The sequence below is a fragment of the Centroberyx affinis genome, unplaced genomic scaffold (assembly GCF_046629955.1).
Source record: "Centroberyx affinis isolate AG114_WGS23_722 - 3 ecotype Tasmania unplaced genomic scaffold, CSIRO-AGI_Caff_v1 ptg005952l_1, whole genome shotgun sequence".
NCBI lineage: Eukaryota > Metazoa > Chordata > Actinopteri > Beryciformes > Berycidae > Centroberyx > Centroberyx affinis.
Genome location: NW_027283025.1, coordinates 221459 through 247697, shown reverse-complemented (window position 1 = coordinate 247697; position 26239 = coordinate 221459). Strand labels below are relative to the sequence as shown.

The window sequence follows — 26239 nt, the reverse complement described above, 5'->3', positions numbered from 1 at the left end:
ACACTGATTCATGCGTTCCATTCCCAAGGAGTGAATCTTAAACTGTTATGGCACCAAGAAGGAATTGGTTTAGAAATAAGTTGTATCTATCGTCAAAGACGTTCCAAGACTGTAATTTGTCTTTTGGGAAGTGAAATAACACTGTACTGCACAACTCAAACGGTTATCCTGCTGTAGTCGTTACCAAATTATGATTTTCTACAAGGACATTAACTTACAGCCACATTTAATTACACAGATTGAATCTTAAGTAATTGAGGTTCAAAAGGTCCAGATGAACATAAAGCTTTTATTTTTTGTTTGTGAAACATAAAAATGAAACAGAACTTGAAGTGATGCATTAAACATCAATGTAAATTGTTGAATCACAGGCAGGCCAAAAACACTGTAAACCACAATCAGAAACATGGGACAAAAACGTGGAAATAAAATGTGTCACAAAGTTACATCGAAATTAGGGAAAACCCACTTAAAGAGAAGAAAAACAAAACAATGATTACAAAATTTGTTTTTAGGGGACGCTGATTGTCAGTAAAATAAAATGGCTTACATGCAGATATTATCTGTCAAGCTGCTTTACAAAAGACGAGGAAAAACAACAGAGTTGACAAGTTCAGGGCAAGAAATAACCCCGGAAAAAAGGCACATTTCAAAACTCCATACAAAGAGTCATCAGAACCACATTTACTATGTCCAAAGTACACTCATTCACTCACAAGGGCACACACAAACACACAGCCATGCACACAGTTGTATTTTAGTCTCCAGACCAATTAATAATTACCCATCCAGCTTTACGCTACTTGTACATTTCATTCAAGCACTCCACTTCAGATGAAGACGGAGAACAGCTTGTCCCATCACAGTCTGGGGAGAAGAAAACCAAACGACACAGGAGTGGGAGCGTAAACGTATGAATGACAATGAGGCTGAAATAATGTTTCATGTATAGCTGCATGCAGGTAGTGTTACAGAATAAGCTCTATTCGCACGGGACTAATATGACCTGGGGACGTCCGGTGACTTGTAATAACTGAGATCGTCACTGATTTTAATCACATGTGAAGCTGCCATGTCTGTAATTTGTCAAGTTAAAATTCCAGCACAAGTTACCTACTGCATTTTGGTGAAGACAGAGGCCCCCTGATAATACTAATCCCATGCAAATTAAACTTAATACCACAACGTAGAGGTATCTAAATGACCCTCAATGATACTCCAATGCTGTGACCATGCTACAATGACTACAAAACTTAGTTGCAATGCCTAAACATGCTCCAGGTATGGCACATTCCCCTTCACTTTACACAACATTATAGCAATTGATGAAAAAGCTACACAACCCGTCTACAGCCCACTGAACTGTGCCACACTATTCGGTGTGCATTTCAACTGGGTGAAGCTGGAACGATATCTGAATTCATAGTGACACTGTAGAAACTGATCTGCATCAGAGTAGCACTGAGGACTAGAAAACAACATCTGAATGCATGAGTTACTAGACGGCTAAACATTAAGGTATGGTTTTGGAACAAAGAAACTGCCCAAGGGCAATTGTGTGCAAACTTGTGCAATGTTGCAAGTGGAATGGTGCAAAATGTTAATGAGAACGTTTCTCCCTTTTACCACCATGAGTGTTTTCATGACAGCCAGCTAAAGCTCACTGCACCAATCCAGCTGTTTGGATACAGCAAAAAAAAAAAACACAGACAACTGTATAATATGGTACCATACACCGCAAAGTTGGATGTAGCAACACTATCAACACTAACAATGAAGCTTCATCAAGGTTTGCATCTTTAGATAACACACAACATTAAATCTTCATGACTATAGTGGCATATAAAAAGCAGAAAGATGAATGAGGGGTAAAACCAGCAGAGAGGATGATGATGAGAAGTGTGGTGGCAATAATGGAGTTCATCAACAGAGGCACAATCCAGTGAGGAAGCTGCCATGTAAGCTGCAGACAAACCACAATGGGCCACAATAAAACACGTACCAGCAATGAAATTACATGTAAAGACCTGACAACAAAAAAATCAGCCAGTCGAGAGATTCTCATTACAAACTGGCTGGATGACTGGGATGTGTGAGTAAAGCAAACAACCGGGTGACAGCAATTAAGAGATTCACTGACTCCAAATCAGTATCTCTATTAAGCTCTGTGGTACTTTGCTAAGGTTGCAGCTGACTTGAGATCTCCTCAGTAGCCTTTGCTTTTACCTACTGATAGTTCAGCTACTTTAGATCACTGGCCTGACAGGTTTTAGGGCGTGCGATAGATACAATGTGAGGCTTGGAGGAGTCGTGAATGGGTGTTGAGCAGTAGAAGATGGGAGACATGGCCTGTGTGTGAACTACAGATGTGTGTGTGTGTGTGTCTGTCTGGTGATAAACAGAGATTGAGCTCTTCCTCGAGGCCTATCTGTCAGTGGATCTGTCATATTGGGAGCGTCATTGGGGAAGAGGGGAAGACGAGATCGGAGGCAGCCACCAGTGAAGAATGTATAAATGTCAGCCATAAAAGACTGATTATCCCTGATTCATTCATTTTTTTTTCTTCTGTTGGTTTCTGCTCCAACTTCATTATTAAGCTGTGTAGAGGCCATGCAATTTTGCAATGGAACATGAGCGTGCATCTGACAGGCCCTTTCTCTTCTCACTACTCTGCACGTTCAAGTGCTTTAATATATTATGTTCAAGTTGCATTCTGCCCTGAAAGTCTGGTAGATCACTCAGCCCCTTCTTACGCTACCCTTTTCTTTTATTTGGGATTTAAATGAGGCATATGGAAATGAGGAACTTAACGATGTACAAGTCTCACCAGCTGTCCCGCAGACCACTTGGACAAGTAAAACAAAAAGCGGCTGTGGGAGTGCAAAACCTTGCGAAAACCTTAGATTGTCCAGCTTATGTTGACAAAAGCACCCTCTTAACAAATGAGCCAGGCCCTTGTCTTTTCCCTTTTGTTATTGTCCTGCACTGTTCCAGCTTTTACACTGGACCACTAGACATTTGGTCCCTTCCAACAAGTTTGATAAATTACTATTAATTACAATTAATATACATGCTACAAGAGTCCCATAAAAAGGCACGCTGTCCGACCAGTAGCAAGTTCAGTAAGGCCTCAGGTACAGGAACAAAGAGACTGACCACATACAGAAAAATCAAGTTTTTAAGAATGGCGAGTCCTCATTTCTTGGTGTCAGTCAGGATGATGTTGGCTGTGACGAACATGAGGCAGAAGGTGGCCCACACCACGACGAACCACACCCAGAAGGCGTGGCGGAAGGGGGACCGGTGCTTGTTGACGGCATCCCTGCCCATGACGGGCTCTAGGTGGCGCCTGCCGTAGTACACCAGGAGCGCCGGGATAATGTACTGGATGCCCGTGCCGGCGTACGCCCCTGTAATGCCCACCAGGGACTCCAGGTTGTGGGTGCAGAAGGCCACCACGATAGGCGGCACCAGGGTGATGAGGGGGAAGACGATGCGGTCCACCACCCAGGGGTAGGTGCCCCCGTCCCGGTAGAACAGGGTCTTCCAGTTGTTGCGCAGCGTGACGGCGATGATGGGGAAGTTGGTGCTGATGGTGAAGACGGGGAACAGGCCCAGGAAGTAGCGCAGCGCGGGGATGTCCAGCACGTCGCAGTTGTCCGTGAAGTTGAGGGTGTACATGTCGTGCAGCAGCGAGCTGTCGAAGCAGAAGATGGCGGTGAGCGAGAGGAGGACGTAGAAGCCCAGGATCAGAACGTAGTCCGCCAACACCAGGGTGCCGACGCGTTTCTTGTCGGAAATGGGCGTCACCAGGGAGGGCAGGGAGTGCTGGCACATGAAGGAGTAGACGCACACTCCGAACAGGTTGGGCACCCCGGAGATGGAGGCCACCGGCGGGTGGCCCTCGCCTGTGCCTTTACCAATGCGAATCAGAGCCAAGATGATCATCATGGTGAACGCTGTAAAACACAAAGAGGGAGAGATGGATTTAGGAACAGCATGTGACTACAAATTACCCACCAAGGTGACAGCGGTGACAAGGCCATAAACTTCCTGTACATTCAGGCTACTTGGGATGAGCCGGGGGGGGGCGGCGTGAAGCATTTAGTCTCAAGCCAAACTTTAGGAAGAAGGCTTTTATTCATTCATTATTCATTCACTTTTTATCATAATAGTCCACCTCAAAGTCATAATTCACTCAGTCGACAGTCCTTCACATTGGGCCATTACACCACTTTATATTCCTCCAAGTAAAAAACTGGCCCAGTCTGCAGTGTGCATTATAATTACAAATCTTACAGAATTCTGAACACTGAAATGAGCTAAGACATACAAATGAAATTTAAAAACTAATAATATTGGCATTACGTCTCTTGCTGCTTTCCCTAAACTGAGTTATTGTGCACTCCTGCCCCTGTGCATGCCAGCAAGGCAAGGCTTGGCGGCGGTTTAACCATGAGCGTTTGACACGTTGAGATATTGCATCAGTCCTGGGTCAGCTTAGGGCCAAACCCTGGAATCATCCTTTTATCTAGCCCTGCCCTAATCCCACCCACTTCCATCCCTCCCTTCCTCACTCCTCCATCCCTCTATTCGCCCCTTTCATTACTCCACCACTGTAAAAAAAAAAAAAAAAAAAAAACCTTTTAAAGGGCACGCCTTTCTCCATTGCTAATCTGAAAGCGATTAATGTTGACAAGGCAGGATCGTTTAGGTCCTAATGGGCTGTAGGCGAGTGCTGAGCTGGTCAGGACAGACAGATAATTCAGCTTCCTCTATGCTGATACACCCAACACCGACAGCTGCCTGCCTGTCTACAGCATGGTCCTTCCCCACACAGCAAGCAGTGACATTCATCTGACTTGAAAGACGATATGCAGCCCGTCTAGTTCACAAACTTGTTCTCGCCCTCGCCCTTATCCTATATGTCATTGTCAAATTAATTGTGATACCTTGGTATAATTACCGTCAACAAATAAGAACATGGTAGAGACAATTGGTAGCCTCTATCTCACACCAGTGGTTTTGTTAGTGCTAGTGTTTTGCTTTACTGAAGAGGATAAAAGTGATTTTTCCATCGGCCTTTCACTCCTTCCACCATCTGCTGTTGCCGCTCTGAAAGCTTTAGCTCCGTTTGCTGTGGAAGAACAGCGCCCTCCTTCTGTTTTGTGCCGTAAAGCAATCCATCAGATTTCCCACAAAATCCAAACGGGTGGCACACACTGTAAAAAGCGGTGTAGAGGCTGCCAGTCTTCTCAGTGATGGTCTCATTTGTTTACAGTAATTACGCTCATGTCTCAAAGTTAATGTGGGAATGATTTATTGATGTTAAAACACTACACCAAGCACCTTTTTAAGGGCAGAAGGTAATACGCCTCATGTGAAACTGCCTTCCAGCTGCATGACCCAGAAACCTGAGGCATAAAAACCCACTACAGAAAATGTTATGGCCCTGCATGAAGTCATTGGAGACAGGTGATGCAGGAGAAGCCACCGTGCGTCTCTACCTCCCGCTGTTCACAGTGCATCACCAATTGATTTCTGGGTGTGTCCCTCCTGCCACTAGCATGAGCATCTCTAAAGGGGAGCGCTGAGCGTGGCGTGCAGTCTTGTTATGGGGCTAAGAGTCACGTGGCCCAGTAGGCCATCTCACCTCCACGCACCCTGTCAGCCCGTGACTCTGGGACTTAGTCACAGCCTCTCTCTGGCCAGCAGCCAGCTCCTCAGCTTTCATCATCAAGCTGTCCTTTAAACACAGGGTGACATTTAGCAAGGATGAAAGGTGCCACTCCAACCATAATTTGCAAACACACATGCACACGCCATCACTATCATTCATGCACTTCCACACACACTCTGTGGGACAAGGTGTACTGCAGGACTGAGAGGACATATGGTACCCGATGGTAATATTTTTATTTATTCTTAGACATTTTTTCAATTCTGATTTGGGCGATGCGGATATGTGGTAAAAAAAAAAAATCCAGATCCATGTGACCTACATATGAAAAAAAGTCGGAATTTGGAAGCGTTACCATGCCAATATGTAAAGTTTATGACATTCACCTGAGACAACCGTCATAATTTTTGCACCCATGGCAGCTTGGCTGAGCCAGCGTTAGCATGGAGGACAATAAGAAACAACAAGGGAAAGAAGGCGAATTTGGCTTGATTGGTATTTAAGGAGACACCTTAATTCAGTCAAAACTTGAAGCCACATACCATAAGAGAAATGTGGTCAAAGCAAGCAAGAGGTACAGGCCAGGAATGTAAAGTTTTAATCAGACTGTATTAATCAGCTACTGTGTGCTCTTGCAGTGGCACTTAAATGTATGTCAGGGGGATAAAATTCACTCAAATTACCAGGGACAAACTGTACAGAAGGATGGAGAATCCATGACCAATGACAAAGGTATTCAGCACAGAGGTTAGTGTTGGTGGACAAATATGAGAATGGACGCTTACTGTAGGAGGATTAAGAGGGAACTAATAACAAGTAGAGTGATGAAGCTGTTTTCAAACAGGAGAGCGGACAGCTTCATTTCACACCCTGGTTGCACACCGCTTTCCATAGAGTTATTTCAGAATGGATGCTAAGGTAAGCGCACACACATCAGTGGCCAAAGTCCCTAAACCTGTTGAAGGTTTCGGGCACAAGTGGTCAATATTTAATGGATATTTGGCCCACATCCAATGTAATCTCTGGCTCCAGGGAAAGCATGCCAGTGGAAATCCTCCCCACTCCCACCTCAACACTCCTTAAATAGAGAGCGGGTCAAATGCTTGGGCAACGGACCAACCTTCAAGGACAATAGTGGTATAACACCTCAGCTACAGATGTCTGGGAAAAATCCCAAAGACATCACCTGTAAGATTACACAGCAAATCCTGTCATCACTGTACGGCATGTTGCAGAGAAAAGCAACAATTGGCTCAGAGTCCTGCTAGGGCTACAACTCATGTTGTGGCGCTATGTTTGTGTTTGCTGCTTTTTCTGAATGGATGTCGTAGAGTAATTATTATCTGTGTCTACGATCAGCCAGAAAACACACTGTCCTATATGAGAATTGCTACTACAAAGATATACATACTCCCTCTCTGCATCACTCTCTGCTTCTCTCCCCCAGAGAAAAAAAATCCACATTGTGTGAAAGAGCCATCAGTAATACCCATCTGTCTGCTACAGATAGGTTACACTCACTCTCTTTGGTCCCTCTCTTTTCTCTCCTTCAAACTCTCCTGTGTTCTCTCTCCCTTTCTCCCTCTATGAGAAGAAGCACATCCGCTATGTGTGAAGCACCCAGCACAGCCACCTGTCTTTCTGGAGTGCACCAAGTGGGAGAAAAAAACGCGAAGGGAGCTATTCTCATTCCTGACATCAATGGTTACAGGCTGTACAGGAAGGAAGACAGGCAGGGGGGTTTTAATTAAGAGTGCCTCAGGGTGGCTGGGCACTACTACATTACCTGAAGCACCTTTGTGCCAGGCCAGCCAAGATTTAGTTGCTGCAAGAAAGCCTCTGAGAAAAACTATGATACGGGATTCTTAACCTGGTTTTCTAATTTTGCACGGAATGGCTTCATTGCGGCTTAATCGGGTCAAAAATCTTGGGTGTGTCAAACTTTACGTTTTCACCTCACATGGCTGATGTGAAGATGCTTAGCCTTCACCAAAGCAGCTCCTGTTTGCCTCAGGGCTGCGAGAGGGCTTTGTCTAGACAGACTAAGTCCAAAAGCACTTTGAGTCATTAGGTGGGTCCAGCAGTAATGGGACAAACAGAAGACCAGAGCGAAATATCAGTGTAATTTATGTCTTCAAGTGTTACACTTCTTGATGTGTGCCTAGGGCTTCAGTGGGGTTTGATCTGTGAAACCTCAGATGTTACCACAAATGACTCCTTTACTGTGGGGGGGGGGGGGGTCAAGCTTTTAGAAGAACTGCTAGTGAAATGTGCCCCAGCCATTGCATTGCCATTGCATCGCCATTGCATCATTGCATAGAGAACTGATAACGATGGTAAAAGGTCAGGACTGCTCAGCAAGCTTTTTTCACTGTCATGTTGTATGTGTTTTTGTGTAGTTTGTTCTGATGATTGTATACCATCAAGGACCACGTTGGAAACAGTGTTTAAGTTGTACTGTTGTTTGTACCTTTTTACACCCAATCAATTAATCAATGAGGCATCAACAGAACCCAACTACACAGTTTAAAAAGTGTGCTGTTTTGGAGCTGGTTCTGCTTTCCCTTTCCAGGACACAATGCATCAGGTGGCACCGCAGTACTAGGACATTGGCAGCCATGTGTGACGCTGTTCCATTTCATTACAGCAGGTAGAATCTGGCCGGGGAACTTAACTTTCCCAAAAGCCTGATGCTCCGGTCCTGGCAGGAAACCGGGGGAGACGACCTGCTGACATGCTGCTGGAGTAAACACTCTTCCATCTTATTCACATCAAAATTATTCACTGGCCCAATATGTCATGTAGAGAAATAATGCAATGAAAAGCAAATGGTGACCCATAACTGCTCCAGCAGAACAGCTCAGTGGCAAATAGTTCAAGACTGGATGTACTGGGAAGCTCCCAGGTACATGTGTGCAAACAACTTGCCTGAGTAAATAAGGGTTAATAACATTAAATGATAATATTATAAATCCCTCCAAACTGTGAAATGACATACAACATAACATCTCTTCTCCCTACCTATAATCTACAAGCCTTTATGCTAATCAAGGGCAGAGGCTCATTTGTCTTACTTAAACACAGGAACTAACCCCTTATCTTTCAAAGAAATTGAAAGTCAATCAGATGGTAGAGAGGAGCTGAACACCAAGAACAAAGCCACTAGAATGAGGCATTTCATAATGTGCTCATTTGTCACTGACTCTCAGCTGCATCATGCTACATGGGGAAGGCAAATCATGCCTGCCCCATGATGATTTTATAGCACTCATTGCAGCTCCGGCTATGAATCTCAATGCCGAAGCACTATGCAGCCATGAAATAAGAGCATATTATCTTTGATCACCTTGACTGCTATAGAAGACCAGGGGAATAGAGTCATGGAACACAGTAAATCCAGTGGGAGTTAGCTAGGTCACTGGATTACCTGCCATTGGTGATAACAAATAATAAATGCATTATTCAACCCCTATTTCAAATCAAATTATGTGGTTTAAAACAGAATAAAATATAGGTCTGCGTTTTTTTAATCTAAACTTGTCATCTCCTCTTATAGCCATTACTGCCCCCATGGCTTCCTTTATCGTCTCCTTGCTTATTATGTTCTGACAGAGAGAAATAGGCCCTGCTCTTAGAGTGCACCTTTGAAGGGCAACATACCATTGACATCCTGATGAAGTCTCCTCTGACACACCTCTATCCCACTCACTGTAATCCTCTGGCAACAGCACCTAACGGCACAATTCTCCTTGCCTTTCCCGTAGACCCTCCGCAAAACTCATTCATTCAATTCAGATGGGATGAGCCATTTACCTCTGGAGGTATCTCTCAGGATATGGTGATTACCAGGACTTTCAGCTCGACACGCTCGGCCCTACATGCCTGCCGATGCTTCCTGCCCTCCCACACTTGTCATGCGACGACAGGAACTGAGCGAATTGAGCAGGTGTCAAATAGCCACATATCACGTCCACATTACTAGTGCCTGTCCATCTCGCAGCCTGTGATTTATGTTGCTTGGACGGGGATGGCAATGACCTTGTGGGGGAAATGCTTCAACTTAACAACCCCCTAGAGGAGGTTCTTACAGCTGTATTCTCACTGGTGGCAAACAAAGCTGTTGCTGTTAAGCCAAGGTTGGTAGACACTCTCAATGCCCCAAGGAGCCGTAGCCTACGGAAAAGGACTCTTCAGCCACTATCCCAGAAGAGATGGGATTCCTGGACTCAATTAATGAGTAGAAAATGGCTAAAGGTGAGAGGTGATGAATCTTCAATGGGCTGAGGCACACGTGAGAGCTGCAAGAGAGAGTGAATCGGACACTTTAACATGAACATTTCCATGATGACAGTCAGGAAGGTCAAGGACTTCTCAGGTGTGCTTTTATGTTTGATCGAAGTGCCATTACTGTCACGGCATTTTAAACACTAAAGCAAAACATGGTACTCTAACGGTCCTGGTAGCGCTGCTCTAGTGTCGTCTCATCTCGTTTGCCAATTTAAACAACTCCTCCTCTAGTGGTTTTAGAGCTCAGCAATCATCCCATCATTAATTAAGAGAGACACTCCTTGAGCACTCTTGGATAATTCTCTGTGGTAATGAGCGGCTTCGGCTCTTTGCCCAGTTCTCACCAAGGTTTCAGAAATTCCTGCTGTGGTGGAGTTCTCTATGATAGCCTATCACGTCAAAGTTATCAGGACAGGAGCTAGCGGGCTGCTGCTGTGCATGGTGGGCTAACGGGTGATAGTAGCTGCCTTGCCTAGTAACAACAAGCCCTGTAATCACAGATAGGGCTATCAGGAAGCACAGCACAGAGCAGCACAGCAGCTGGCCTACTGTTTAGCATCCCAGACTGCAGCTCAGGTTCACAGGGCTGAGCCAGCCAAACTCCATGACATTATCTACAGGCTTCATGAAAACATCAATTAGTCCACTCACTCAGCCGTAGCTCTGCAAATTGCACATTATCCACCGATAAGAAGTTAAATGCACCTGCCTCCATTACAACCTGCAAAGCACAATCCGAAGAGTTCACATCTTTAAAAACACATCAGCTTAAGACCACAGGCTACGGAAACGGGCGTGCTGTGGTTTTTAAACTTAAGGGACTATTTCCTCTCTGCTACCTACTCCTCAACAACTAGCCTGGTAGAAAGGCTGTTTGACTACCAGAGAATAAGTCTGTCTTTTGAATGTTAGTTTGCATTCATTGCTCAGTTGCATCAGTGTGTGCACAAGGTCAAATGTGTGATGAAACATTTAACATGGGCACTATAAATATGCATGATTTTTTTCCCCCACACCATTAAAAAAATCTACAACAGTTGAATAGAACGGAGAGTCAATATGCAATGGATTTAAAGTTTGGGATTCAAAATTATAAATAGCCTATCCACAATGTGACCCAGTAATTACTACGCTCTCTCTCCTACCAGGAAATGGAGGCAACACTGAGGTAAACAAGGTGCAGAGGTCAACAGCCATGATTAAAAGCTTAGTTAGTAGGTACCAAGATCCAATTGATCCTGTGCTTCAACCAAAGCAGACATCCTACAAGCATTCCCCTAATCACCCTGGAATTTATCTCAGCAGGAAATCAAACCTCTCATTACACAAAAACAGGCATCAATACTAAGCAGGGGTGGAGGACAAGGACACACTACACTAATGTTAAAGTGTCTGATGCCTATTTAGATATTGTCCTTGTCTGAAGAAATGTTACGAGTGTCAAACAAAGACAGATTTTCTCTTGCAAAACCAGTTCTTGGTCAGCGCATGAAAAGGCATGAAGCATTTCAATCTGGAGTTTTTTTCTTAAATGTAATTTTCAGGACCTCTGAACTGTGGTTCTGCTATAAGGTTCATTAAGACCCGGCCATATTTCACCGTCCCCCCGTGAGCTACACGCTCTGGACAAACTCAACTTTCCACTCAACCAGCCACCAGAGTCCCCTTGACCTTCAAAAACAATATTTCGCTCCCTCGCCGATTTAAAATGGCACTGGGTAGCTCTGAATATCCCCGGGGGCACATTCTCAGCTCTGTATACGATGTTGTAGTAAACCAAGACCATTAGATGGATGGTGAGACCTATGGACCACTGAGGCTGCAAGTCTGCAATTTAACTTACTGGCTATTTTGTCTTTGATACCGAGGAGGAAAATGGAGTAGTTTATTTCACCTTGTTGCTACACACAGTCAGCCAGGTTCAAGCATTTAAATTTTGTGTATATTCATATATAATCTTTAAGAGTGACTGTCAGATGAAAAAAAATACTTTTCAAAATAGATGTCTGGGTTTTTTTTTTTTTTTACAAACACTACAAAAGTAAACTTTTATTACCTCAACATATATGTAAAACTTACATTTAGCAGCAACATATTGTTAGCCCTTGTAAATAGAAAGCTCACACAATACGCTTCAGAATGAAAAATAATGTTTTCAAGCCAATAAATCACAAGAACACCAGTGTTGGGACAACAGTGTTCCAACAGCGTACACCATACCAAGTTTCAAATTGGCCTTTCAAGCATCTCCACAGAAACAAATGTGACAGTACTCTCTGAATGCATGATTTCCACTTTCCCAGCAAAGGATCTATATACCATGGATGGAAGAGTGATATATTGCCCGATGGAGGCTCCACAACTATCTATGCATCCCAGGGGAGACGGACGAAGGGTGATTAATACTCGTTTACTGAGTGAGGGGTCTCTCTGCTCATTCCCTTCCACTCATACCACTCAATATCAATTAAGGTGTGGGCTCTTAAGCCCTCCACTCTTGTCAGCCTTTCGGTTGTGGTCTTTTCTGGAGTGCCGATAATGGTTCCTTCTCCTCACAGAAGGCTGAGAGGCAGGGAGCGGAAAGAGGTTTGTTTGCAACAGGCTGTCAATCAGCGTCATCATTTACCTTTGCATACATTTATCAATTTAAATCTACAAGGAAATTACGGCCCAAGGGAATATACTATAAGTAATGGTATATAAATATGTCCAGAAGGGTAATCACACCAACAGGTTGTGTCTTTTGGAGCGATGGTGTGACGCTGAACATCAACAACAGATAGTAGAGGAGAATCTATGATTCTCGTCTGCCTTGGGCAGTGAGATCTGACATAAATATTGGATCAAGAGTAGGACAGGGGAAAAGAAAATTAAAGAAAAACATGTGGATTCACTTACAATGTGCATCTAAAAGTGGGAGTATTTGTTGTGTTCTTTTATCTTTCTATTTTACTTGATTTGTTGCTTTTAATGCAATGCATTTTGCTTGTTCTTTTATATGAATTTGATCTTTTTATCTGCCTTCTATCTGCCGTCTTTTATCTGCCTTCTATGTAAAGCACTTTGAGCTGCATGTTGTGTATGAAAGGTGCTATACAAATAAAGGTTATTATAGTAAATCAGGTATGGATGCTGAGAGAAGAGACAAGCTGTAAATTGGGCTTTAGTGAAGGTCAAGAGGTCAAAGTAATGTTAATTGATTACTTAAAATGATCTACATGTACTGGTTCTTAGACATGAAAACAATGGTAACATGCACCTCAATGTGATAAGATGAGTTGCATCAACAGTCAGGAGTAATTTGCTCTTCATGTGCCACCACTGGAACCTCTACTTTGACAGGTTACAGTGGCAAAGGTGCCGCCAACATTTTTAGCTAGAGGCACCGGCAGATAATTTGGTGGCAACAATACTTTGGCCAGGAGACTGCCTTACACATAGTTTATGATGTCTACTGAAATATGTTGCCCCTTGAAAATAATGTTATGCCTAGTATCAGTGTGCTCTATCAACTAGATTAATGTAGATAATGTCCTACAATAAGTAATGAGCTAGGCAGCTCCATTTACATTCTCTATATACAAGATTCTGGTTTGCCATCAGTCATAAAAAGTCAGACATTATAAAACTTACTTGACACACCAACCAAACCAATTGACAGTAGTATTTACCACTTTGTTGGGTCATTCATGTGTGTTAAACTTGTAGAAACAATATTTCTGACAGCACTTAAATGCAGCATGAGTTTTGGGAAATGCTTCCCCACAAATCCAAACGCAAGCTCTTCATATCACCTCTGGCTTATTATGGTGCTGTTTGAATCTTTTTCCAAGCTTAAGTCATCTTAAGGTTGAGATAAATTATTATTAACCTGAGACAGATTATTTTTCACACATGACAGTTTGCAACTTTGTGTTTATTCCATTTTTGCATATAGTGCATATAGATTGTGTTTGAACCACTACAAACTGAAACAAATTTCAATGATTTTCTCTGATGGGTTGAACAGATTTATACATTGGTTTACTGCAATTTTAAGACTAGTCACCAAATACTAGTCTGAAGGCATGATGTGGTCAAACTGCATTCATCAGACAGCTTAAAAAGAACTTAATTACCCACCAAGAGAGACCAGTGGTTTTGAGACGAGGGCTTCTAGCTCTGCCATTCTAAAGTCTATTTTATTTTTTATTTAACCTTTATTTAACCAGGAGTGGAGTCTCAATGAGATTAAAAATCTCTTTTTCAAGAGTGTCCTGGCCAAGACAGGCAGCAGCACAGTTACACGGTTGCAGACATAAAACAAACATATATTTTGCATTCGAAAACATCAAAAAGAGCCTACATTCTTGGCTTTAGAAAACTCAAAACAATGGTTCACTACTTTTTTTTTCTTAGGGACTTGGTTGGGTTTTTTGGTCGCACTGGTGACTAAATTAAAAACAGTCACATGCATTCCCTCATGAATGATGCAGCCACGACACAGGGGTGAGATGCATCATTCCCTCCAGTTCGGTCAAAAACCAATCCGATGTGTCCGAGATATCGCATGTGATGGCGTGATGAACAAATGCACAGTCGGACGGAGACCAATCGTCAGCCCCCCCCCCCCGCCCCAGCCCCCTGCACATTTCATTGCAGGGACAGTTAAGTGGCACTACTGGAAAAAACAAAGAGCTGAGGATCGCACTCCGGAACCGTGGGTTATAAGAAAGGTGTCACACTGTCCCGGCCTAATAGCTACTCCAACAAATGACAGCATGTCGCGGGCAGCGTAGCAGCAGGCAGGCACACCATCACTCATGTTGTGTGTGAAAAAGATTGCAGGAGGGCTCGCCGGACGAGGGAGGCGGCTACAGCTGAGTGACAACGAGAGCGGCAAGGCCGGGGCCGAGGCCAGGAGGCAGGGACCCGACGCACAAGCCAGCTGCTCACCCAGACATTCAGCACAGTACAGTCCACTTAGCACTCCTCATCCACCACGCCATGTTCCCCCACAGGGCGGCACGGGTGACTGCAGATGCACCCAGGGGAGCCCAGCCGCCGGTCCCCTTGTCTGTGGTGAGAAATGAGCGGGACGGAGGAGGGGGTGGGCGCTGACGTCTGTGGCATGAGTTTCAACGGTTTCAAATGAAATGGACCCAGACAGCAAAGGGCCCATAATGACAAGATTACTTGCTGTAAATAAATATTGTATATTTAATAATGACAATAGAGACAGCCATCATTGGACTGGTGGATGCATATAGTGTTCAAAGGCAACCTTGTAGAAGAAACTGCGGGTCTGAATGTGTTATGGGGCCTCCTGTTAGACATGAAAAGAGACAGAGGCGGAGGGAACTCAACTGTGAGGAATGGCAGAGATAGAAATCATCTTTCTTACCTATTATATTACTTCCAGGTCCAGCAGCTACCTAGAATGGTTCCTGGATGTGCGCGACCACTCTATATTTTTTTAGAGGTACAAAATTCCAAAATGGCTAAAACAGATAGTTCCAGTCCTCAGTTCTGATTTGGTGCGACATGTTTGAAGCTGTTGTAAAATACCTGTTAAATGCCCTTTAACCGGTTAAAAGTTCATTTAAATATTAATACAAAAACTGAAACCCACCACTCACAGCCACCGCATCGTTTAGCTACTGTTACAGAACTACATTGCTTGGCAGGGGATAAACATTAATTGTTATCAATAAAAAATGAACAATTAGTTCAATATTTGCATTCTTTCTACCAGTGATCTTTTAAACAGCATTAAGCTACTCACCACAGTGCTTTACAGAGTTGCTTTGCATCGATGCCTAATAACAACCTCTTAGCTGTCCTAAAAAATAGTGGAAAGCACAGCCTCTTGTAGCTTACTGCACAAAACACTTTTGTATTTCACCTGTGTACTAATGGTAATATTTGATTCTGGGCACTCCTCAGACAAACTAAAACTCTTGACTTATTTTCCAAAACAACATTCTAAAGTCAAAGACTTAGAAATCAGACCCCGGATAACCTCATATTTGATCCGTTCAAATCTCTGTAGAATTTGCTAAAACTTGCATTCAATTACATTCAACGTTCCATTACATTTCTAAAATCACAATTGCCTGGGATTTAACTTAGTTTTTCTTTTTCTGCTTCATCAGTATTAATGAGAATCTGTTGTTTACTCTACTCACTGAGCTCTGAGATGCAGATCAGGAAGAGCAGAAACATGAGACACCTCATACATAAAGCATTATTTGTGGTGTAGCATTAAACAAACATGTTCTGGTTAATGAGGACAATTTTGTTGAGAAGCCACAGGTATTTTGACTGAACTTTGTCATGCTGCAGGCCTACCATTATGTATTTCTGACAGGAGAGACAATGTCTTAACAGCAAAATACATTCTCTTATCCTAGAACAACACCTACTCTACAAACACCCCAACAAACCAAAACATAGATAATCCAAATTGCTTTTAGACAATGGAAAATGTTCTAGGAAAAGGAAAGTCTTGGTTCCCTGCACTTAAAACAGAGAGCCAAAGCTGGAGGCAGAAACGACATGAAACCGGGGCTATGGCCAATACAAATGACCTAATTAAAAAACCCAATTGACACAAAAGACGAGATATACGTTTCCAAGACCCATTGGAGAGGCAATGCATAGTTGGAAGGTGAAATTTCTTCTATGGATTTTTTTAGCACATGGCCAAAACATCTGAGGTTTCACAATCAAATACTGTAGATCCATGTGTTAGAAATGGTAATTCCCCCTCTTCTGAACTCTCTCACGGGAATGTCATTTGCCAGCTCAAATTACTGCTGCATGTCACCAAAATGTCTTCCTAGGTTTACACTCACTTTACACTCACACTCATAGACAAACTGAGGATTTGGCAGCAAATCTAATAGAGACAGAGGCAGAGTATAGCCTACAGTGCAGTACGGTATGTGGACAAATGATCAGTTGGTAAGACCCGAGGTCATACCAAGGCTCGTCACAAAGCAACGTCAACTATTGTCAAATATTGCGCTAATAGAGAGCCACTTTGCATTCATTTGACCAGAAAATCAATAGCGTATCTTATTGTTCAAATACTGTTGGTCTCTTGTGTATATTTTGCATCTCAATTTACATTTCCTCTGAGAATTTAGCCAAGTCCTGCATGAAAAATGACCCATAAAAAATAACTATGCAGACAGGGATATAAATGGATTCAAAATCCAATCTTTGATGGCCGTTTTATCTCGGAGCATCCTTTTCCTCAGATGTTGTGAAGGCTGGACTCTGTTTGTGTGCAATGGGCACTGGCACCAGTGCATTGAGGAAACAAAGAGCTTCCACTGCAGCCATTTTGAATCATTAGCCAATGCTGTAAGGAGCCCTGCAGAAGTGACACCACCGATCAATCACATACAGAGCCAAGGGAGGGTGAGGATGGACAAGGGAGAGTGAAAGGTGCAGCCACAAACCCCCTGTGTTATTTAGCCAGCCAGATAGTGGACAGTGTGTGTGTGTGTGTGTGTGTGTGTGCATGAATGCCGCCATGTTTGTGTGTTGTTTATGTGAGCTAGCGTAGGGCTATGCGGGGGTGGTGGGAGCGCCATGATTCAGTGGTGTTGTGATTTTAACAGCGGGTCCAGGACGGGCGGTTTATTTTCGTCCGTCGCCCTGTGAGTGACGGTCCAATCAAGCCTGGGACGGGCTGTCAGGCCTGTCAGGCTGAGGGATGAGAGGAGATGGGAATCAGAGACACAGAGCAGGACCGAACCATGATGGACGGACCCGGGCTCAGCAGCCACACAGGGGAGGGGGGGGAGGGAGGGATGGAGGGATGAAGGGAATGGGGTGGATAGACAGAGAAGATGGGAGTAGATATGGGTAGAAAGAGAGGGAACAGAAAGAGAGGAGTCGGGGAGAGGGGAGAGAAACGAAGGGAGTTAGGAAAAAGTGAGAGACAGGTGGAAGGGAAAGAGAGATGGGTCTGTGATTTAAGGAAAATGGAGTTTGTATTTTGTATTTGTATTTTACATGAGAAAATACATACTCTGGCATCCAGTGATGTTGTGATAATGTGTAAATATTGTGTTTATTCTTACCAACCCAGCGCATGAGTGAGGTGAGGATCTGAAGATATTTGGTCTTCTGGGCATTGAAGAAGGTGAACGGGCCCAACAGTAGAGTAAAGACGCTCTGCAAGAAGGGACAGAGAGGACATCTTTAATAATCAAAGTCTTATACAGTAAAAACTTCATTTTTACTTGTTCAAGGTAAGGCAAACGTACAAAAATCACTCCAGCAGCTACTGAACATGAGGAAATCTAAATCCACCATCATGAAACGTGATTTGATCTATAATTCAAAGAAGGGAATAAGCGGAATAACATTAGCAGATGTATGAATATATCATTAAAGGAGGCCAAAAGTGAGGTCTTTTCCTTTCCATCCCATAAAAAGAAGACACCAATACTGGGAACCAAGGCAATAATCAAAATGTCATCCCCCACGAATGATGCTGTTCCCCTTTGAGCCAGTCAGTAACAAATATGTCATCCTGTCGTTGTTTATTTTGAGTGGCAGGAATAATTGAAGAGGAACTGTCAGACAGTGGGCTGAACCTTTTGAAATGTACATACTTATTTAAAGCGGCACTAGGCAAGATTTTTTATATAAAACTGCACCTGTTTTACCAGCCTAAAGCACAGAGTGGGGCTGCAACAGAGAACAGCGTCCCATCACCGCTAATTAAGACCCCGCAGATCCAGGATTCAGATTCAGATGTCAGGAATGGACACAGGAAGTGACAAATCAAAACTTAAGAGCAAAACCCAAACTGTCCATCCAGACAAAGCTTGATTCACCAATGTAAGATCTCGTGCTTCTCCGTCCCTTTGGATTTCTTTGGTACAAAGCATCACAGACCGGCCGGATTGGTAAACAAAAAATGAGTGCTGTGTGTAGTTTAATGACGCCACCTTACATGACATCTGGGTATTTAAAGGAATAGTAGGTATTTTGAACCCTGGGCCCAAATAACATGTTTTCCATCATGATTCCTATTAGTAGAAACCATAACTTCGCATAAATTTTAGTTACTTTTTTTTACAGGTACCGCTCAGTCGCCCACTGCAGCTTCATCATTCACAGATTTTACTGGTAATTAAAATGTTTCATTTTGACCTGTGATTGTAGCACCCCCCTTGGGCCAATGAGTGTAATTTTGAGTGACGGACAGACGAACAGGCAGACGGAAACCGATCCATAGTCAACAAAAAAATCTCGAAACCCCTCAGGCCACGAGTCCGATTGCCAATCAGATACTCACTTTTATCAACAGCTGCAATCAGAGGCAATGGCTCAGCACCTAACTCCAATTCCATCAGTTCCCCTCCCTCCTCTCCCGTGCCCCGCAGACTTATTCCTTTCCTCCATCTCCTCCCTCCATCCCCATTCTCTCTGACAATCTCAGGTCTGACTGCCGGTTTTGAGTGGCGGGTGATCTCAGAGGCAGTCACTTGGGTGCCATGTCATCTGAAGAGCACCCTGCAGGGTTTCACACATGGACCCCCGCCCACCCACTCAACACATATAGACACACACACACACACACTCAAACACACACCTCTGTGACAGGACACAGGATGAGGCTTCAGTTTAGTGGTGAAAAAGCAGAAAAAAAAGGAGAGGGGAGACAGAGATGGAGGGAGAGAGATGGGGATGCTGCTCAAGTCTGCAACTGAAAATCAACTTTAGGTTTAGTTTAATTTTTTTTTTTTGGGGGGGGCTTGCACCTATGGTTTTTCCCGGTTAAGTCCTTCCCAGTACCTGGTGTTTAGTATAGGTTGTATAAGTTGAGTCACTACTGTATGGTATCAATCAGTGATAGAAAGTATCAAAATGTACATTTATTTATATGAAAAAGCTGCTGATTATTACTTGAAAAAAAAATGTTAATGATTACCAAGACTCAGCAGGAAAATGCAGACAGGGAAGAGTGAGACCAGACTTGTTTAAAACTATTATTTCCTGATGTAAAGAAGGACAGCTGGGATGGCTGCGGGTCAGAGAAGAGAAAAAAATCAATAGCCTTTAATTCTGCTGAATAATGATGATGCCTACATGTCTACGTATTAAAGTATTACCAGCTGTCTTCTTGGCAATGTGCAGCCTGAGCTCAAGCCAAGGCATAAATCTGCGACAGCCATTAGAAGTAATAAATGAGGCATTATGAAAAGAGGTGTGTATGAAAAGGAAGGTGAGATGATTGGTGGCCGGCTGAGAGACGGTGGCGGTATTTTAACCCCGAGTGGTTCAGGATGGTGCGCCGCATCTCAGCACTTTTGGTCTCAGGCAGTTTAAAGGTCAATTTGGAATCAACAGTATGGCATCACATCAACCTGGATCTAGCGTTTGGGTCATGCTGAACTTTGGTAGCACCTCGGGTTGTGTAGCTTCCTGGCCATGATATAACCCTAAAATCGTTTATTCTCCGTTATCTGTTGTAACACCGAAATCCAGTCTGAAGATTTTTGGTGTTACACTTGCTCAAACTTGAAAGGTTAAATAAACACAAAGAAAGTGATTCACTTAAAAACAATTCAGCTGAATGACTAGTTTTTTTTTATATATTGTCAGAATCTGCTTTGTTCGTGTCTGTTTATGTGCTAGAAGTGTGAGTTTTCAGACAAGTTACTCCATACTACGGCAGTGAATGGAGAGAGAGAAAAACGCAATTCTCTAATCGTCTCTACCAGAGCAACAGATAACAGAGAATCACTGATTTCGGTGTTATATCATGTCCAGGAAGCTACACAACCCAAGGTCCTACCAAAGTTCAACATCACTTTAAGTTAAATGTAGGTAAGATGAATTAATGATGCAAAGCGCAGAAAAGAGCTGCAGTGGGTGTTCATACTGGAGAAGAAGATGCTATTAGGAAAGGAGTTACCAACTATATATCACTGAAGCACACTGACCAAGACAACTCATTAAAAAAGCCTGTAATAAGTGGATAGTTCACAATAGAACAATTTAAATCAACCAAAAGGTTTTTTGTTTTGTTTTTTTTGGCCATGCTGGTCAAGAATCTCGTCTTCGCCTGGTGTTCAAGACGTTGTCCAATTTCCCTGAGGGCTAATATCAGTGAGCCTGCATGTATGTGGGCTGCGCACACGGCTGATAAATTTCTCCCTTTAACATGAAGTCAGTAGCTTCAGCGCCGCTCATGAATCAAGACTGCACCTCCAACAACTTACAACCTCCCACTAAAGCCATATTGCAAAATGGCCCGAGGACATTGGACTCCACTCGACCGTAGAACAACAACCAGAGCAATACAAGCACACACTCCTAAAATAAATAACCCGACAACACCTCCTTCTTTTGTGGAAAAAAACAAAATCGTAAAGCACCAATTAGATTATGTCGCTCCGCATCTTTCTACTCCTTCTCCATATTCCTTGAGGGCTGTTTAAAGGAAAAATCCACCCTAAACACTTTCACGCTGTTAAAAAACAGCTACTGGCAATGTACCTTGCATTTGTTTGGTGTATTTTTCCTATTCTCATGGATGACTGGCTAAACGTAGGCCACGTGACATCATGTTGATTCATTTCCAGCACAGCTACAATGGAGTGTGATGGCAGAAAATGTTCAGCTGCTTAAAACATCAACGGTAAACGCCAGGTTTTGGTGTCAGTCCCCCTAGAATCAAAGAGCGAGGGCTTCTTTCTAGAGCCGCCATTTTGCACCGACGCTCAACAATCGCACAGGGAGAAATCCATCGTAGAAGAGGCAGAGAGACCAATTTCTCCACAGATAGTAAATGATGACACTTGATCATAAAACAACTCCTAGAGTGCATTGGACATCACAGATTGATTACATCCAAAATTGTAAGAGTATCTTGAGGGTGGACTTTTCCTTTAACGCTAAATGGGTGAAGTCTGGCAGAGGAGTGCAGGGAGTCGATGTGTGTTCTTTCTCAGTAGAGTAGTCAGGCAAACTCAGTGGTATTGAGATACGAACTAAAGATCAAGCAAAGTCGAAATGGCAGGTCGAGGTGAGTTTAATTCAGTCAACGCACATGCGGATCTCCATCAAATTAGAAAGGGATAGAGATAATGAGAACAAAGCAAGCTCAACCTAGATAGGGTTTGCCATTTACTGACATGGTGATGAATGACTGGATTGTCCCAAATAAGGCACAGAGGGTGAAATCCTAATCTGGGCAGTTCATGTCAAGGAGGCTGCATACTTGGAATGCTAGTGCCAAGAAAAAGACTGTTTTGGACAAGCTGGTTTATGAAGTGACAGATGCAAGGAGCTCAATGACAGCTAAACGATACACAGACTAACTCCTCTCTTCCCTACAGGAGCAAATCAGAGGCAGTATGTAATCTCAAAGCAGAAATAGGAAAGACTCAGTTTGCCGAAACAGGGTCTGGTAACAGTTGTGAGTCGGGTAGAGATGGCATCACAGGGGCACTAGAGCTACAGCCAGGACAGGAAGGAAAGGCAGCCACAGAGGCCAACAGGGCTGGAGGAAGCAGGGGAATGGAAACGGAGTAGAGGAAGAGTGAGTGGGCGAGTAGGAAAGGCATCGGGTGCCATGTGCTGTAGGGTGACTCAGATCAAGAGATTTGGCAGCGCCCCACAGGAGCGGAGAGAGAGAGAAAGACTGGCAGGGTCGCTGGAGGCATGAGATCACACTTGACCGCTCTCCCGTCAACAGGAGCAGTGCTGCGGCGCACGCTCAGCACAATCTGGTCACAAGGGAGGAAGCAGGAAGCGCGCAAGACGGACAAGAGGTGAAAAAGCCAAAGGGGAAAACACACCTACATTTCCAAGTCTAGCTTTAAGACGACAGACTGCTGAGTTTGGGTGAACTGTGTCAGTCCAAAATGGTGCACCTTGTGACTGTGAAAGAGTTGGCTGCTGAGGGTGGATCAGAATACACCAGACGTATTTCCAAGTGCACCCAAAGTCCACAAAGGCATAGTCTATATAGTCTGTGGACATTGGGATTCAGCCGATTAGAATAAACTTCATAATCTACAATGGCCAGTGATGGGAAAATAGAAAAGGTAATTAGCATCAAGAGGCTGCCATCTTTCTCTTTGGTGATTCATGTCACTATGATGAGCAGGGATAAGGTTAATAAAACATCAGCCCAATTAAAACTATGCTGTAGCAACTGTATCAGCATAATTTATAAACACTTTCGTAACAAGACAAACTTAGAGAATGCTTGATAGAAGAGTGCAGAATATAAAAATTAAGCCATGATCTGACACATCTAAACTTACTTAAAGTTATTAAAAAGCTACTTCAATATGCTTCATATGGTTGTCATCATACGCCATGACAATAAAAATGTTTAAATATCCACTAACCTTCAGCTATGGCTATGCTCATTGATGTTACATTTAAATGTAGTAATGCCATTAATATCAAACTGTACAGACTTAATCCTAGTGCTCATGTGGGCCTGTGCAGGACTGTCAAGGAGACTTGGACAGAAACCGTCAGCCAACAATCTGAAGAGGAGAGAATTAGAAATAAAGAGATGAATATAACTGGAATTTCATAACGTGGACAGATTGAATGACACTTGGCTCCAATGCATTTATTCATTTAATACTATGTTCAGGCTGCTCCAGCAATTTCATCTCAATCTTGCCCGCATGGCCGACATACAGATTTTTGTCTATGCATCTCTTGCTTGCTCCCCACAGAAACCGCTTACGTTTCATGCTCTGTTTAATAAATGTCTCAATAGACAAAAACAAATCCTGTCAGGAGGAAAGTGGCATGAATCAATTTTGCTAGGTGCTTTTTTTTCCCCCTCTCTTCTCCTCGGCGAGCTGATGGTTTTGTTCCTCCGGAGTAGCACACTCATCAACTATGAGCATTTCACTTCTGACAACAATGACATTCTTAAAAATCAGCCATTTCTCTACCTCAATATGAGACAACACTTTCGGCAATAGCCAACCTGGCTGGCTGCAATCACACACTTGAGTGAAACGCAATAAACGATAAGTCTGGGATGAGAAACTGCAAAGGTGACCAAGGCAATGATGGATACAAACACTGAGATTTATTCTATTACCTCTCTTTAGAGGGTACAGACTATAGTCGCATCAGTGAACACTGAGAAATTAAGTCCCATCAGACCATACCATATAAGAGTATTGCATAACCCGTCTTTAATGTAAGGTCATATCCACTCAGTCCTTTGTAGACAGCATGGAAATTTGTTTATCGAGTGACAGATACATTATCATTGTGTTGCTATGCTACAGGTTCACAAAGCACGTTCCCTGCCTCTTTACCAGTGACGGCCGACTGGCAGCCCATGAACCTCATGCAGTGCTTGGCCCCACATCAATTTGTCATCTGTATGTGGAGATTTGAACCCTCATTTCAGGACCTACATGCACCTCTGAAGTTCATAAGGAATCATTGGGAAGATTATGTTCTTATCTTCTACTTGAAGTTTGTACAAATAGACAACATAAATGTCTGATGAACACGAAGACGGAGACTCATGGTATGGACCTACACATCATTGTCGCCTTCACAATTTGTCATTTTTGGGACTAAGGAGACATCTAGCAATGTCACAGACCAAGAATTACTGTGGGGAAACTTCAAGGACCTTAATTCCTCAAAAAATAATTAAATAAATAAATAAAATAAAAAAGGTTAGAAGCAGACCCTGTAGCCATCTATGTTATTTAGTTCTGAAGATGTCGTCACAAAAAATTACCTGACTTATTAATTTACTGAACATCCTCCAAGGCCTTCTAAGGTCTCGAGTACAATTGCAATAATCAACACATCTACTGTTCATGTATTCATTGTAAATTTTACCACAACTACAATACTTCACTTTCATCAGTCCAACACGGGCAGGTTAAATAACTAAATAAATGCAACGTTACCTGTCACACATGATGGTGATGATCCAAGTTCCCTCTCAGCTTGAATACAAGTATCTGAACATGTTATTTTGCTAAAAATGCTACTTCATGAGCAGCTCATAAGGTTAATTCTCTCCGTCACGAACAATATAGACCTTGACCCAAAAAATGACAGAGCTCAAAGGACACCATCTTTGTATCATCATGTCAGAGCCAGAGGGCCCAACAACCTGCAGCTTTCTGCTCTCCATCCCCATTTCTCTTGCTCCATCCCTGTCTATTTTCCTCCTCTCCACACAGCACCAAACACCACCTCCAGCAGGCCGCTCTACTCCAGACGGCCATGTTGCCAATAAACTCCCTAGCTGAGCAGCCGGCTTCGGGTCCAGGCCCCCCGCTGAGTGTGGCGGGGCAGATGAACCAAGCCCCTTCCCCTTAGCGCCTCTGCTGTGGGCTCAAAGTCGATGCAGAAAAATAACATCACTTTCTTTGCGACTTTTGCAGTGCTCTCTGTGACACTGCCAAGGTACAATTCATGAGTTACAGATTAATGGGGCTTAGATATGGTGAGTGATCTCAGTAATGGTGAAAACGCTGAAAACCCGCCACCGACTGGCAACCCAGGCAGCAACTGTCAATCACTTTAAACATCTAAAGACCACTATTTTGGATTTGTGCGGATGAGAGCAGCGAGTATGGAAAGGAATTTAATTGGCATTAGCTTGCGTCACTCCAAGCCCACGAGCCAATCCATGTGTGAGCGTTTCTCCAGAGCCACGTGTTGCAACAGGCCCTTCATCCATCACAGTTGGACTACATAAGTCATCTCTGACCCTCCATCCTATTTCAGTAATTAATCAACATATTTTTCTGTTCCATCCTGGAGGGTCAGCCAGATACTACGATGCCACAGATGTCCTCAGGCTCTTGGACATTCCTGGAACTGAATTCATATCCAAGAGAGCCATATGACGGCCCGGCATTGAACTATTGTGAAATCGCTGTGGGGTTTTTTGGTAAACGGGTTTGGCTGGTGTTTGGGTGGACATAAAGAGGGTTAATGGTAAAAAAACACCCAGAGGGCGGGCAAGGATCATGCAGGGAGAACCCCCTACGGTGTAAATCAGGACTGTCACGGTGGTTCCATGTGGTGGTCCAGCCTGGAGACCGATAATCCCCCCACCATCAAACAGAAAAACAGGGATTACGATCCCCAATCCCCGCAGTCCCAAGATCCCCAGCCATTTGTTTCTGATGTTAATCTTTATTCCGAACAGATTTCAAATCCAAAACACAAGGAGGAGGGGAGGGGGGCGCTGATAGTATGGGTCAACATTGCTTCACTTTCTCTTTATTAATAAGGATGAAT

At 43.5% G+C, this 26239-nt stretch overlaps 1 protein-coding gene across 1 annotated transcript in view; it reads right to left on the bottom strand.

Moving 5' to 3' along the window:
* Positions 1-304: 304 nt before the first annotated feature.
* The window catches only part of tmem104 (transmembrane protein 104), a 57921-nt gene continuing 31986 nt past the window's right edge, over positions 305-26239 (bottom strand). The window contains exons 9-10 of the mRNA XM_071547480.1: positions 18043-18136; positions 305-3959 (exon numbers count right to left, since the gene is read on the bottom strand). Coding sequence (XP_071403581.1) covers positions 3196-3959; positions 18043-18136 — 858 coding nt within the window. The 3' untranslated portion in view covers positions 305-3195. The remainder of the gene's footprint in view (positions 3960-18042; positions 18137-26239) is intronic.